Consider the following 15,515-nt stretch of genomic DNA (forward strand, 5'->3'; position numbering starts at 1 on the left):
GCTTTTGACCTTTTCTGAGATTTATTTATGGATGTCTGAAATAAGGCCGATAAATGAGCTTGGATAGCTGAGTTGGAGGTGGTTTGTGGGCGTGGCTCCCACATACTAACTTTGGGCCCTTTAATTTCTTGGGATACTTGGTCCCAAATTGCTGGGGTCCAGGCAAAGGCACAGGGGCAATTGGGGGTCAGAAAGCCTGAAGGCACCATCAGGCTGCTGATGCACTCGCCCCGCAGGTACAGGTTGACCTGCTGGTGGCACCATACCTGGGGAAAAACTTTTAAAAGTCCATCTTATATAGCAAGTTAAGTTTTAAAATATTAACTTAAAATTAGTTTTTTTTAACTCAACAATTTATTTCATAAGCAAAGCAAGGCTTTCTCTCTCTGTTTGGTTATTGGGTCTTACTTCTGGGTCTGTGTTCAAGGATCTGTGTTCAAGGATCACTCCTGGTGGTACTCAGGAGAAGTATCAGGGATCAAAACTAGCTTGGTTGTGTGCAAGGTAAGCACCTTAAACATTGTATTATCTTCCTGGCCCAAGCCTTTTAAGAATATTTTTTTCAGTTAATTCCTAATATATATTTTTGGGAAGGGCAAAACAACTGGTAGTGCTCACTTCCACTTTCGGGCTCAGGGGTTGCTCCTAGAAGTGCTCAGGAAACAATATGATGTGGTGCCAAGGATCAAACCCAGGCATCCTGCATGCAAAGTATATGTCCAGCTCATTGAGCTATTGCTAGAGCCCGTAGTAGGTGTTTATTCAAAATTTATGATTTATCCAAAATAATCACCATACCTATATGTTTCAATAGCTTTCATATCTTCATCATCAAAGTCATCTTCAGCTTCTTTCAATTGTGCAAGAGTCATCTTTTCATATGGCTTAACTAAAACAAAACAAATCACAAAAACTTTAATGTATAAAAATATGTTTTAGGACACATACTAGTAGAGGGTATGGTGTTGGAAAATTGTATCAAGCCCTATCATTAATAGCATTATAAATCAAGATGCTTAAGTTAAAAATAAATAAATGATAACAATTTAAAATGTTGCAGTTACATGTCCAAACGAATAGAGTAGATAAATGGAGATCAGGAATATATGGCGTGTGTGTGTGTGGGGGGGGAGTGGTTGAGGCACATCTGGTGGTGCTCAGGGTTTATACCTGACTTTGAGCTCAGGGATGACTCCTAGCAGTGCTCAGGGCATCATTTGCTGTGCCAGGAATTGAATCAGAGTCAGCTGTGTATAAGGAAAGAGCCTTAAGCACCATTTTATTCTTCTAGTCTCTCAAAAATATCTTTAAACAGGACTAAAGTTATCTTTAAACAGCTCTATAGTAAAGCAGATGCTGTATAGATGTGAGGCACTGAGTTTCATCCTTGAACGTATCCATTCCAGAAAAATAATACTTTAAAAACACTACCAGAAGCCAGAGGGATCATATAGGAGGTAAGTTGTGAGTTTCAAAAAGCGTGGGTGTGTGGGACAAGAGTGTTGGAGAACCGTTTCCCTGACCAGCTCATGGCGATGGATAGATGAAGGACAGGGAACTAGGGGAATGGAGAAACAGGGCCTCAGGCTGGTTGATAGTCATATTTGTCTCTCTTCCACAACGTAGTTTGATCTCACCTCTTATCGCATAGTAATTTCTCCTTTTTCCCCAAGGTAGTTCCATCTTTCCCCTTTTCCCTAGCCTAGTTAGATAGAAATCATGAAGGGCCGGGGTACACATAGGTGGGATTAAACATTGTCATAACAACAAACAAATGTAAAACCACTCCTTCAGGAGAAGTTCTAGGAGATTAACTCAAGGACAAAAATCTCATCTGAGGGTTTAGCATTCTAGATTACTAGGAGATCCGCTCAAGGGTAGGATTCCATCTAGGGTGCATTGCTTTCTCCTTTCCTCTACTAGCAATCCATATAAACCATCATAGTAAATTTGCTTCTTAATATTTCTAGTCATTTTGTATGAACATAGTAAGAGATATATTAAGCTTAATGTTGCAAAAAGACATAAAGGAAAGACAAAGCAATATAGGATTAATAGTGTCTGATGAAATTGGGTGTGCCTCAGGGGCACTATTGTAGGAGTAACTCAATAAGCCTAAGACCCCTGTGGGAAGAGCAAGGACAACCCAATGTTTTCTAACACTAAGGCACTTGCCTTGCATGTGGCTGATCCCAGTCAATACCAGCACCCCACTGTGGTATACCAAACACTGCCAGAGGTCACTTCTGAGCATAGAGCCAGGAATAGCTCCTGAGAACCACCCAGAGTGACTCAAACACCTCTCTTCCACATATACCATAAAAAACCTGAAGCAAATGGTCAAAAAAGTTTTCTATATCAGAGAAACTTCCACATTAAAGAGCTATGATACCCTCACTGGTCACAGAGCTATCAAACTACATTTAAGAGTAGATGTGAAGGGGCCAGAGCAATAGCATAGCAAGTAGGGTGCTTCCCTTCCATGTAGCCGATCCAGATTAGATCCCTGGCATCCCGTATGGACCTCTGAGCCCACAAATAGTGATTTCTGAGTGCAGAACCAGGAGTAACCCTTGAGTACCCACCAGTGTGGCCCCCCCAAAAGATTAACAAAAGCAACAAAAAGCAGACGTGAAAAATCAATTGCTTCCATATATTTTTCCCAAGTACCTAGGGATCCTGACAAGTGATGAATATTGTATAGAATTATACAAATAAAAATAGCAGGTAGAGAAAGATGGTGAGGGCAGAAATGCTAACTATCTTAGATATCAGGAGATTTCAGCTGTTACTGACATGCAATATTTAAACATTTAAATTAGGAATATTAGACATAAATATCCTAATTTCAAAGGTTATGTTCATGGTTAAATTTTAATCTTATCTCCCTCTACATGAATTATACTATCACTATCACAATTTCATTATCCATTCATCCAGCCCACCAAATATACAACTATACCCATTGCTTCTTTCTGTAAACGTAAAACCATTTCTTCGATTTCATCTTTTGGTTCTTCTTTTGGAGGAAGAATGCCAAAATCTCTTAAGATTTCATTCCATTCTGTATCTTCATTTGGATCCTAAATAAATAATAGAAAATGTTTAAGCAAAGTTGTATATTTATATGTGTGTGGAACTATACGTGTATTTCCAACTATGCAATTGTTAATAAACTCTAAGATAACTATTTTCAAATTACAGAACAAAGTGGCCTGCTTTTTGCCATTTACCAGAATTACTAGGAAAAAATACAGCTTGCTACACTGAATATATCCTCTCAAAGTAATACTGAGGGGATCAACAAGATGGCTTGAATGGAAAGAGCACTTGCCTGTCACATTTAAGATCCTGACTCTGATTCCTGGCAGTGTATGTTGCCCTTTGCCTCCTGGCCCAGCTCTGCTGCTGAGAATCAAAATGGGACAAGGACCCCCATCCCATCAGTGTTGTATGTGGCTCTTATTAAGAAAAGTTATAGAAATATTTATTAAATACTGTATCACTGTCATCCCATTGTTCACTGATTTACTGGAGTGGGCACCCATAACATCTCTATTCCTCCCAGCCCTGAGATTTTAGCAGCTTCTCCTTACTCATCTTTCCCAACAATTGGAGGCTCTTTCAGGGTCAGCGGAATGAGACATATCGTTACTGTTTTTGGCATATCAAATACACCATGGGTAGCTTGCCAGGCTCTGCCCATACGGGCGGGATACTCTTGGTAGCTTGCCAGGTTCTCTGAGAGGTTATTAAACATTAAGGAAATAAATTCATAATCTATAAAAAGTCTGATAATTAGAGCAGGGAAAATCAATTCCTCATAGACAAGGACTTATTTTTGGCCTTCACCCCAGAAAGTCTTTCATGTTTCTTTCCCAGTGGTCTTCCCCTCACCTCTCAATTCTTACTTGCTACCCATCTGAAATATGTCTTTAGAGTCTTGCTCATTCCAAGGTGTCATATGGACAGAACCATACAGCAAGTCTTTTAAGGCCTCTTTCACGTAAGATATGCTTTTGATATTCATCCATGTTGTTGCATATGTCAGTAGTTGTTTTTTATTTCTGAGTATGTGACCTTTGTGGAAGCATAAGATTCTGGGTCACTTTTATTAGTACACAGGGGCTATTCCTGGCTCTATGCTCAGGGCTTACGTCTATCACTGTTTGGGGAAGCGTATGTGGTCCCGGGGATGAAACTGGGATTGACTATGTGCAAGTAGTCACTCTTTTACTATCTCTCCTCCAGACTGCCCAAACTGTTTTATTTTCTGATATAGCATTTAAGACCTTCAGGTGAAATTGCTTCTCACTTAAGCTATATAGCTTCACAAAACATTCACTTCTGGGTTAATTTTAGAGAAGTCCATAGAAAGAGGGACTGAAGTGGGGAGTCCAATGGACTACAGTGAGGAAATATTGGTATTCTGGTTAGGGTATTGTTAAGAAGGTAATTAAGATTTTAAAAAGACATAAAGATGGGTCTTAATCTATTAGGATTGCAAAATGCTCATATGAGAATGAGACCCAATGCGTACTCTCAGTGGGGTGGGAAAGAGGTATAGCCATTTGAGGATCCAATAAGAAATCCTGCAAGCCAGGAAAATAGGTGTTACTAGGTGTCAACCAGCTGCTGCCTTGATAATCGACTTTCAAACTATGGAATACGGTTCCATATTTTAAACAGGCTTGAAACTCTACCTCTAAGACATATACAGTCATGTAAAATGAGATTACCTCAATTAAAATGTAAATTCTCCCTCTCTCCTTTTTTAAAGAAGCACAGTGTTATTCAAAGTGTTATTCTCAGTGAATAAGGGCTGGATCCAAGCCTTATTTACAGTAAACTGAAAACAATGGAAGCAGAAATGCATAATTTCTGATGCTAAATCATTAAAGGCATTCATGTTGACTTCTTCCTTTCAATCTGCCTCTACTAGCTTGGCCATGTGTTGGGGGGATATTCAAAGGGATAACTGTGATAGTCTCACTGGACTGCCACAAGAGAATATCATTAGCCAGTGGCTTCAACAGAAATTAATTTTTTCCATATTCCATAGTTTGAAAGTCTAAGGACTTCTTATTGGGTCCTCAAATGGCTATACCTCTTTCCCACTCCACTGAGAGTACGCATTGGATCTCATCCTCATATAAGCATTTTGCAGTCCTAATAGATTAAGACCCATCTTTATGTCTTTTTAAAATCTTAATTACCTCCTTAAAAGTCCAGCTCCAAACACTGTTACATTTAGGGGATAATATGAATTGTTACATGGTGCTTCTTTCCATCCAATACATGTGAATTGAATGGGAAGGGCCCATTGAAAAGTCAAAGGATACAGGGAAACTGAGGTTTCCTACTGATATTTAGAATTGGGAGCCTTGCTGGAAGCAGCTCTTGCAGATGTCTGGATTATAATTTCATTAAAGAGCATGAGCCAGAATAGCCTACCAAGACACTCAAATTCTGACCTCCAGAAAAAATGATATAGTGAACATTTGTTACATTAACTATTAAATTGGGAGGTATTTAGATATACAGAAAAGCCAACTTATAGATGCGTCCTTTTTTTTTTAACTTCTAGAAAATGTTATAAAGAACTAACCAGAGGTCAGGGTGATTACCTCAACAGGCTAAGCACATGCTTTGCATGTGGAAAGATTGAATTCAATCCCTGGCATCAGATAGTCTTCTGAGTACTGCTGGGAGCAGTCCCTGAACACAGAGCTGGTAGCAGCATACACAAGCACTGCTGGGTGTGGCCAAAACAAAAACCAAAAAAATTGTTTTAAATAAAATTTTTATTGATTTATAATTGCTATTTAAGTTTCAGGTATATAATAGTTCAATTTAAGTATTTAAATTGTGATATAATCATACAACATCTTCAAAAGCACTGCTGGGAGCATCCCTGAGCACAGAGCTGACAGTACTACCCGGGTTACACTTGTGTGCTTGGGGCGTCAAAAGGTACTAGGGGTGGAACTCGGGGCTTCACATATGCAAGATATAAACCAGTCCATTGAGCCATCTCCCTGACCTCTTTTGGAGAGATTTAAAAAATAATAATGTATGGATGCTGAATTTTGGAAATGATTATATGATTTCAATCTTTCATTTTGTTGTTGTGATAATGGCTGATTCATTTGCAGATCCTTGAACCTCTGAGATAAATCCAACTTGATTATGGTAGATGATCCTTTCAAAGTATTGTTGAGTTTTGGGGATAGGGCGTTTGCCTTGCATGCGGCTGTCGATCAATCACTGGCATCCCATGTGATTCTCCAAACACCACCAGTAGTAATTATACTTAGTGTAACTCCTGACCATTGCAGGGTGTGGCCCACAAAGCATTGTTGAATTTGGTTCGGCACTACTTCCTTGAAGTTTTTTTTTGCTATGTGCATTATGTTTATTAACCTGTGATTTTTCTTTGCTCATGACATCTTTGTCTAGTTTTTGGTATTATGGTAATGCTTGCTTCCTGATGTGAACATTCGCTTATCTATTTTAGGGGAGAGTATGAAAAGTATTGGTACTCTTTTTGAATGTTTGATAAAATTCACCAATAAACCAGTAAAATTTGTTCTACTTCTTTTCCTTTCTGTGGCTTGTTGATCCCTTTATGTTCAACTATATGGATCAACAGGTTTTAAACATTCCTCATAAAGAATATATAGTTGGGTTCTCATACGACTTATTATCTTGGTGGTACTGGTGATGGGACCCATAGTCTGCTACATGCAAGTCATATGTTATTCTGCTGAGCTATATCTTCAGCTCCAATTATTTTTAACCTAGTCTAAAAATATGTCTTTTTACTAGAGCATATAGTTTATCTTCTATATTTAAATACTGATGTTTTTAAAATTTTGATTCACCATTTTACCATGCTCTTTATTGATCCTGCCTACATGCTGTTATACATTAACTCCATTTACTCCCCTCCCCTGCCCCAATTTATTAGTTTTTTAGATCAGATTGGTATAAGAAAGTCCTGTTGAATGCCTGGCATACAAATAACAAAAATGTATTTTCTACCATTCGAGTGGTTGGAAATTTGAAATTAGTTACCAGCATGATCTGGTTCAGGTAAGAACACTGCACTGGTGATATTCCCATGTGTTTTCTTCTATGGATTTTACAGATTTAGTTCAAACATTGAGGTCTTTGATCCTTTTTCAGTTAAAAAAATTTTTTTAATTAGGAATCCATTTCACTCTTTCATGTGACTATCCACTTCCTCCAGTATCATTTGTAAAAAAGACCAAGCTTCTTTTATTTGAATGGTCTTGACACCTTTTGTAAAAATTGAGCCAATGTATGTAATAGTTTCTTCCTGAAGTTTCTGTTTTGTATGTTTATATTCCTACCCACATCAGAGTTTTGATTACCACAGATTTGAGCATATCTTGAAACCAGAAAATATTGGAGCATCCTCCAACTTTGTTAATCTTTTCAGAATTGTTTTAGTTATTTTGGGGTTTTCCTCAACATTTCACATAAATTTTTACATGGGTTTTTCCTAGTTTAAAAAAATAGGGATTTTGATAAGAATCACATTGAATCTTTAGATTGAGTTAGAAGGATTAAAATTTTAACATTACAAGTTCCATTTCATAATACGAACTTTTTGTTTCAACTTAAGTTTTCTGTCAGCAATGTTTCCAATGCACAAATCTTTTGCTTCCTTGACTTCACTTATTTCCAAGTATTACTCCTTGCGATACTATTATAAATGAAATAGCTTTCTTAATTTCCTTCTAGACTGTTCATAATTAGTGTACAGAAAGGCTTTTTAAAAAAAATCATTTTTAAGGTGACTTTTTATTATCTCCTTTGATGACAGATAACTTTACTGGTCTTTATTTTTTTAACATATTTAAAACTAATTTTTAACAACCTGTTTCTTTTGGGGGGTGTGTGGGACACACCCATGTTGCACATGTGGTGCTAGGGACCACATGAACGTGGATCAGACTCATGCAAGGCAAGCACTTTACCTACCATACTAACTTTATGGCTTCTAAAACCTGTCTTTCTGAAAATTGGGGTCACTGCAGTTTTGTTGTTGTTGTCATTGTTGTTGTTGCTGGTTCATGCTCATGGTGCTTCTATTTATTTGTGTATTTGGTTAATCTTGACTGGTTTCTCTTTGCTCTCTGAAAATTTAAGGCCTTTTCTGAGGACTAAGATATAGATACATTCCTCTAGAGAAAATTCAATTATTTCTTTCAGGTGCTACAGTATGTAACTAATTTTTATCAAATTAATAGTTTAAGGTTCACTGGACCATCCAAATAATTTGCCTTCTGCTGGGGATCAATGTGAGAGCTGTCTTGGGTCACAACTTCTAGAGAACAGGTTTTCTTTCTCCTCCCCTTGTTTCGTTATGCATGAAGGACATTTACCGCTGCAGCCCCCTAGACAAGAGTTGATCTCTGGTTCAGATACCTCTTAGTTTCTCATCCTTTGATGGACCATATCTATATGTAAGTTGGTTCCCTGTAATTTTACCAAGGGCCATAACACAGATGATTAATACCCTCAGAGAAAAAGCGGGCTAGAGCTCTGGAATTCATTCACTTGGTTTGTCACATCTCCTTAATTCTTGTTTGATACAGTTCTTCTATCAGACCATCTCTTTGCTGCTTTTGAGGGGATATTTTTATAGTCTAGACACTTTTTTACTTGTACTTAAGAGTCAATTCAAGTAACTTTGCTTGCCATTACCATACATTTCAGCAATCACATCTTTAAAAAAAATATTTCCTGCACTTTACATACCCTACAATTCTCTTTTATCTTCACAGGCTAACGTCTGACAAGAATTGTCTAACTACTTCTACTTCCAACTCAGTCTTCTATAGACTCGAAAGATGGTTTCTCTTTCCAATACTACTCTAATTGCCTCTGACTAATGTCATGTTGCTAATTTTAATGAATAGCCACTGTGTTTGATTGCTTGAGCAGAACTGGAATCACTTTTTTCTTTTTTCAATCTTATTAAAAGATTCTTGTGGTTAAGACTCTTGCTTTGTATGTGGCAACCTAAATTCTATCCCCACACCATATGTGGTTCCCCGAGTATTACCAGGAATGATCCCTGAGCATAAACAGAGCCAGGACTAAGACTTGAGCACCACTGGGCATAGTCCCAAAACAAATGAAAAATTCTTGATATCCATGGAACCATATCATTACAGTTTGCTTTAATATACTTCCCTGGCCACTCTGTTTTAACAAATCTAGTAGTTTGCTGTAATGGGACTTAACAGCAAACACGCTATATTCTACTCTTTTCACTTTTATAAATGACTTCGCTTTATCTAATAGAAACAGGTATCATAACCTATTTTTAGCTATTATGGAATTTTTCATGCCACAAATAGTTATGCTGCCTTCTTATACTCTCAGGTACTATTTTAAGAAGTCTAACTAAACTTAGATACTGAATACTGGCCAGTGATGAACTGAATGAATAATTTTTAAAAATAAACTAATGGTAATGAGCTATTCCTTTATTTTACAATATAGCTAATTTCTTGGACAGGTCTCAAAGTTTTAATTTCTTAAGTACTGGAAAAAATGTACTTGCTAAAAATCTATTAACACAAAAAAACCTATTTTAAAATAATATTTATGCTCAAAATATCCTAATAAATTATACAGAATCTACAAATACCAAAATTAATATGTGAAACAAGAAAAATAATGGCTTTAATTCGGAGTGTAGTGGGAGAAAAGTTGTTTTAGCAAATCACAACCTCTAGTAATAAAAAAGGTGCACTTTTTCTTGGTTAAGTAAGAAGCTTTAGACAGAGAAGCAGCCTTCTAAGAATGGAATCGAACCATCTTTTGCGATTGAGGAAAGATAAACTCTAAACACACCTGGTTTTTCTAAAGACAGATTGGACCAATTTCCAAGGGAGTGGGGCAGGGCACTTGCTGACCGGTGCTGTTGCTCGCTCTCGCTCTCTCGCTCTCCTTCTCTCCCTCTCCCACTCATCTCTCTCTCTCTTCTCTCTCTCTTCCTCTCTCTAGCTCTCCCTTCTCTTCCTCTCTCTCTCCCACTCTTCTCTCTCTTCTCTCTCTCTCTTCCTCTCTCTCGCTCTCCCTTCTCTCCCTCTCTCTCCCACTCTCCTCTCTCTCTCCCTCCCTCCCTCCTTCTCTCTCTCCCCCCCACCCCCCCCCCCCGCCGCCCTCCTTCTGGGTGGGGGGAGTCCACACTGGTAGGGTCTGGATCCATCCACGCTTGCAGCTTGTTCCTGGCAGACCTGGTTGTGGTGTTTGAGGATCAAACCCTCGCCTGCCCCAGAGTCTTTTACAGGTTGTTTATGGTTTGGGGGACCTAAACCCCGCTGTGCCCAGGGATCACTCCTAGTTCTGTACTCAGGGATCGCTCCTAGTCCCGTGCCCAAGAATCGCTCCTAGCTCCGTGCCTAGGGATCGCTCTTAGCCCTGTGCCCAGGGATCACTCCTAGTTTTCTGTGCTCAGGGATCGCTCCTAGTTCTGTGCTCAGGGATCGTTCCTAGCCCCGTGCCCAAAAATTGCTCCTAGTCCCGTGCCTAGGAATCGCTCTTGGCCCCGTGCTTAGGGATCGCTCCTAGCCCCGTGCCCAGGGATCACTCCTAGTTCTGTGCTCAGGGATCGCTCCTAGCCCTGTGCCCAAGAATTGCTCTTAGCCCCGTGCTCAGGGATCGCTCCCAGTTCTGTGCTCAGGAATCGCTCCCAGTTCTGTGCCCAGGAATCGCTCCTAGCCCTGTGCTCAGGAATCGCTCCTAGCTCTATGCTCAGGGATCGCTCCTCGCGCCATGCCCAGGGATCGCTTCTAGCCCTGTGCTCAGGGATCGCTCCTCGCCCCGTGCTCAGGGATCGCTCCTCGCCCCGTGCCCAGGGATCGCTCTTAGCCCTGTGCTCAGGGTTTGCTCCTAGCCCTGTGCTCAGGATCGCTCCTAGCTCTGTGCTCAGGGATAGCTCTTAGCCCCGTGCTCAGGGATCACTCCGGGCAGTGCTCAGGAGATATACGGCATGCTGGGCCAGGGTGGGTCGCGTGGAAGGCAAACGCATTCCGCGCTGTACCGTGACTCTTGTCCCCCAACGGCCCCCAAAGTCTGAAGGCAGAAACAGTCGCGGAAAGTTTGTCTGGTTTCGTGCGTCTCCACGCAAACCCCAAGACCGCTGAACGTACCGCGGTCCACGCAAGTCATTCTTTTGCAAATAATAATAATAATAATAATAAGGCACGCCGCAAGCAATTGCCGCTTGCATCAAACGTGGGCCGAGGCTACAGTCCCGGCGACACAAAATGCAGCTTGGAAAGAGCATTCGGACCCCAACGTCTGGGCCGCCCGCCCGGGCCGTCCGGGCACGGGTCTGACCGCCGCCCTGCGACCGCCGGGCCCTGCCCACCTGCATGGTCTTCCGCTCGCTTCCTCACGCCGCCGAAGGCCGGGCCGGGAGACCCCCGCCCGACTCCGTCTCGGCGACGTCGCCTCAAGGCCGGAAGTCGGCCGCCAGGCGACTGTCGGTTTCCTCAGTTTAGCAAGCGGGCGCCTCGAACCAGGGATTCCTGTCCTGCGCCTGCGCACGCTCTCATTTCTGTTGCTAAGCAACGCGGGGCGTGGCCTAATGATCCTGGGCGTGGCCTACGGGAGGTGCGGTGTGGTCTAGGGGAGACGGAGCGTGGGCTAAGGGAGCCGGCCTGGGCACTCGCCCTAGCTCCTGCAGCTTGGAGTGAAGGCAAGGCCTGTCCTGAGAAGCGACTAGTACCAGTGCTGGCGTTCCTTTCATCATCTTCATCATCTCTATCCAATCCTGGGGAAGAGAGCGCCTTAAGAAACCGGGAAGATAGTTATAGTGGTTCCTATAAAGATTCCTGGCGCCACAGGTGCCGAGTGCAGCTCTTAGACCCCCAACACCACAGCGGCGCGTCATCCCAGGAAACGTAGTGCTGCTCAGACACTTGCGTTGAACAGCCTGACGGATTGAGAAAGAATTGCCAATGGGGTCCAAGCGAGAGTACAGTCGCTAAGACGTTTGCCTTGCACACAGATAACCGGGTTCGTTCCCCAGCATCCGATATGGTCCCGGAGCATCGCTGGGTGTGACCCAAAAACAAAAAAAAAGAAAAAGAAAAGAAAAAGGAATTGACAATGCCCCCTATCCCCTTCCCCGCCCCAATCCCTCCTGAGCAATCATCCCCCAAACAAGTAGAAATCTTAAAATGCAGTCCATAACTTGTATTGAGATGAGTTCTAGGAGAGACCTGAGCTTTGGCGCCTAAATAATCTTGGATATTGCTTTATGTGTATAATTTGGATGGGGACAGGTTAAGGAATTGAGTTTCTGTCCGATTCTTTTGAGAGGTCGATAGGTCTCCTAAGTAGTGCTCATGAGGCCCCGGGGGCCTTTCCCCACGATATTCAGAGTGGTGGGTCCCCAGGGCCCAATGCTTAGGTTCCATGGTGTGGTCTGTTGCTGCAGGTACTGTCAGGGATCACCAGGACCACCCCTGTCTTGCTCGGGAACCTCCAGGACTACACCTGGCAGCACTGGGGGGGGGGGGCGTGCCTGGGATCAAAAATAAATATACTTCTTTGTTGTTTTGTTTGTTTGGGGCCACGCAGGGCAATGCTCATGGATTATTCTAGCTTTGTGCTCTGGTTGGTCCTTGGGCATCATGCAGTGCCAGGAGTACATAGAGTCCTCAGTTGACTTGCTTGTATGTGGTGTGTGTGTTGGGGGTACTAATACCCTGTGCTGAGTGCAGGAAGAGAAGCAAGACAAGCACTTTCACCCCTACACTATTTCTCTGCTCCCTGTTGCTCTTTGTTAACATGTAGAAGCCCTACATTTTTGGGGGGGGTCACATCCGAAGATGCATAGGGGTTACTCCTGGCTCATGCACTCAGCAATCACTCCTGGCGGTGCTCAGGGGACCATATGGGATGCTGGGAATCGAATCCGGGTCGGCCGCATGCAAGGCAAATGCCCTACCCGCTGTGCTATTGCTCCAGCCCCTACATTTTTTTTATGAGCAGCCTAAGTCCCTGAATTTTGGGGAGTTCCTGGGAACTATTGGCAACCATAGTCCAAGCTCCAGCAAATGTTGCCTATGTAGCTGTGGCTTTAAAGCGTGAGGCTCTTGCTCCCTGCTTTCAAGTTCCCATATCTAAGTAATTGATTTTAAAAGGAGGATGGTAATCTTTTTTCACCTTAAGAACATACTTTTTGGGTCCCTTCTGATCCTTATGTTTTTTTGCAAAGATGAATAAGAAGTGAAATTGGGGGCCTTTGTTAGTAAATGAAATAATGCAAAGGACAATCAGTGGTAAACACTGTTAATAAGACAAAGGTTTGTAAGATTCTTTAAAGAATATAATTAGGTCTGATGACCTAACCCCAACCAGTTAGAACAATCTCTGATCAGCCAGCAACTGGTTTGGTGCGGAATAGCTGGAATGGAAAATCATTTCTGGGGGAAGCTAAAAGGAATAATCCCCCCCCACAAAAAAAAAGTAAAAGGAAACAATCTCAGTATTCATCTGAAGTTAAGTCTGTGTAATTAATGTACACAGTGATTTAATGTAATCTATTAAACATTGATTTGATAGTTAAAATTCTGGTATATTCGTGATCCTTGAAAAGTAACAATTAAGCTGACTTTCTGATATTCTAGAATAGAATATCAGAATACAAATTATTGCAAAAACACTGAATTAAGTTGATTGGTAGAGAAAAACCACTAACCTCCTGATTTGTTTGAGGCAATCAAACATCTAGTTCACAGTGTATAAATTAGACCAAGATTATTGGACTATTGAATGGATCAAGGCTAAAATCTCCAGCTAGTATTCACTTTCTAAGACTGTCAGTTTTGTGTGTTCTAGTATTTGCAAGAACTATTTGATTTTGTTACTGATGAGGTAAAAATTTGATAAGCCAAAATTGTTCGTAAAAATACAAATGACAAAAAAAGCATAAGCCTCAATTCTAGTAGGATCTAACGATGCTGGTATTTATAGCTTTATTACACACTATGATTATAACACTAAGAAAAATATTCTAAGATGCTTTTTTAATTTTCAACACACTACACATGTACAACATCAACCAAATTTTTACAAAGAATGTTTACAACTCAGGAATTCTCAAACACATCAAACATAAGGATTATTTTTGATAAGAAAACAAACTCTAAGAACATTTTATATCCTGTGGTGTTGCTACTGCGGAAAAGATTCGGTATCCTATGAAAAGAAAAAAAAGTAAATTAGATTCAAGCACAGATGATTATGTCAATATGTATGTAAAACAATGTTGGTATTGAACATTTCTATAAGTATTTTTTCATGAATTATAAATTAATATTTGAGATACTCCCATTTATTTTGTGTGGGGGCACTCTCAGAAATTCTCAGGGCTTACTCCTGGCTCAGTGCTCATGGATCATTTTTGGTGGTGCTCAGAGACTGTATGTGGTGCTGGGGATTTATAGTTTTAGCTATCATTTAAATTCTTTTGATGAGGCATTTATTTTGTATGTATTTTCCAAAATTTTACAGTATTTTACTATATAAAAGAGGTTTCCTGAGGTTTGCTGATGCTAACCAAGCATTTATGAATAAAATATTTCAAATGAGTTATCATTCTTTCTTTGTACCTATGATGAAATTCTATTTTTTCTCTATCCACTTTTTTCGAACCTGTCACTTATTTTTAATTTGAAACACCATGATTTACAATACTGTTCATGACAATTCTTCATGTATGCTATGTTCCAACACCATACCCTTCCCCCAGAGTGCCCCTACCCTCCCAACCTCTTGGTTAGCCCAGTTCTATAAGCCAGTTCTTGGGTTCTATTACCTTTTTTTTTTCCTTTTTGAGTCACACCCATTGGTGCCCAGGTGTTACTCCTGGCTTTGCACTCAGAAATTACCCCTGGTGGTGCTTGGGGGGCCATATGGGATGCTGGGAATCGAACCCGGGTCAGCTGTGTCAAGGCAAACACCCTCCCCGATGTACTATCCCTCCAGCCCCCAGGGTTCTATTATCTTTGACCTTTTCCTTTTTCCTTTTTCTGGTGTTTGGGCCACACCTAGATGTTTCAGGGCTTACTCCTGGCTCTGTGCTCAGGAATTACTCTTGGGTTGGCCTCATGCAAGACAAGTGCCCCACTCACCGTGCTATCACTCCAACCCCATCTTTGATCATTTTCTAACCACTTTTTACAAACTATAATTCGACCTCAGATAATTAAGATGAGAAAAAATTGGTGTTTGAACTGTTTCGCTAATGACAAATGAAAAGAAATCCTGAGTGAATAAATTTATCTACATTATAATCTTGGAAATAAAGCTATTCTCTACTTCCGGGGGGGTCGTGTCAAACCTCATTTTGGGTTTTGGGGCCGCAGCTGGCAGTGTGGCTCAGGAGCTACTTCCAGCTTGGTGTTCAGGTGACCATGATGTGCCACAGGTCAAACCTGGAGCTCCTGCAGGCAGAT

At 41.1% G+C, this 15,515-nt stretch overlaps 2 protein-coding genes across 2 annotated transcripts in view; both read right to left on the reverse strand.

The window, feature by feature from the left end:
- The window catches only part of PDCL2 (phosducin like 2), a 33,883-nt gene extending 22,328 nt beyond the window's left edge, over positions 1-11,555 (reverse strand). Inside the window, exons 1-3 of the mRNA XM_055138816.1 lie at positions 11,417-11,555; positions 2,963-3,083; positions 799-889 (exon numbers count right to left, since the gene is read on the reverse strand). Of these exons, the coding sequence (XP_054994791.1) occupies positions 799-889; positions 2,963-3,083; positions 11,417-11,422 (218 nt within the window). The 5' untranslated portion in view covers positions 11,423-11,555. The remainder of the gene's footprint in view (positions 1-798; positions 890-2,962; positions 3,084-11,416) is intronic.
- Positions 11,556-14,120: 2,565 nt separating this feature from the next.
- The window catches only part of NMU (neuromedin U), a 36,150-nt gene continuing 34,755 nt past the window's right edge, over positions 14,121-15,515 (reverse strand). Inside the window, exon 10 of the mRNA XM_055140907.1 lies at positions 14,121-14,256. The gene's annotated coding sequence lies outside the window, so the exon portion shown is untranslated. The remainder of the gene's footprint in view (positions 14,257-15,515) is intronic.

This window comes from Sorex araneus, chromosome 5 (genome assembly GCF_027595985.1).
Source record: "Sorex araneus isolate mSorAra2 chromosome 5, mSorAra2.pri, whole genome shotgun sequence".
Taxonomy (NCBI): Eukaryota; Metazoa; Chordata; class Mammalia; order Eulipotyphla; family Soricidae; genus Sorex; species Sorex araneus.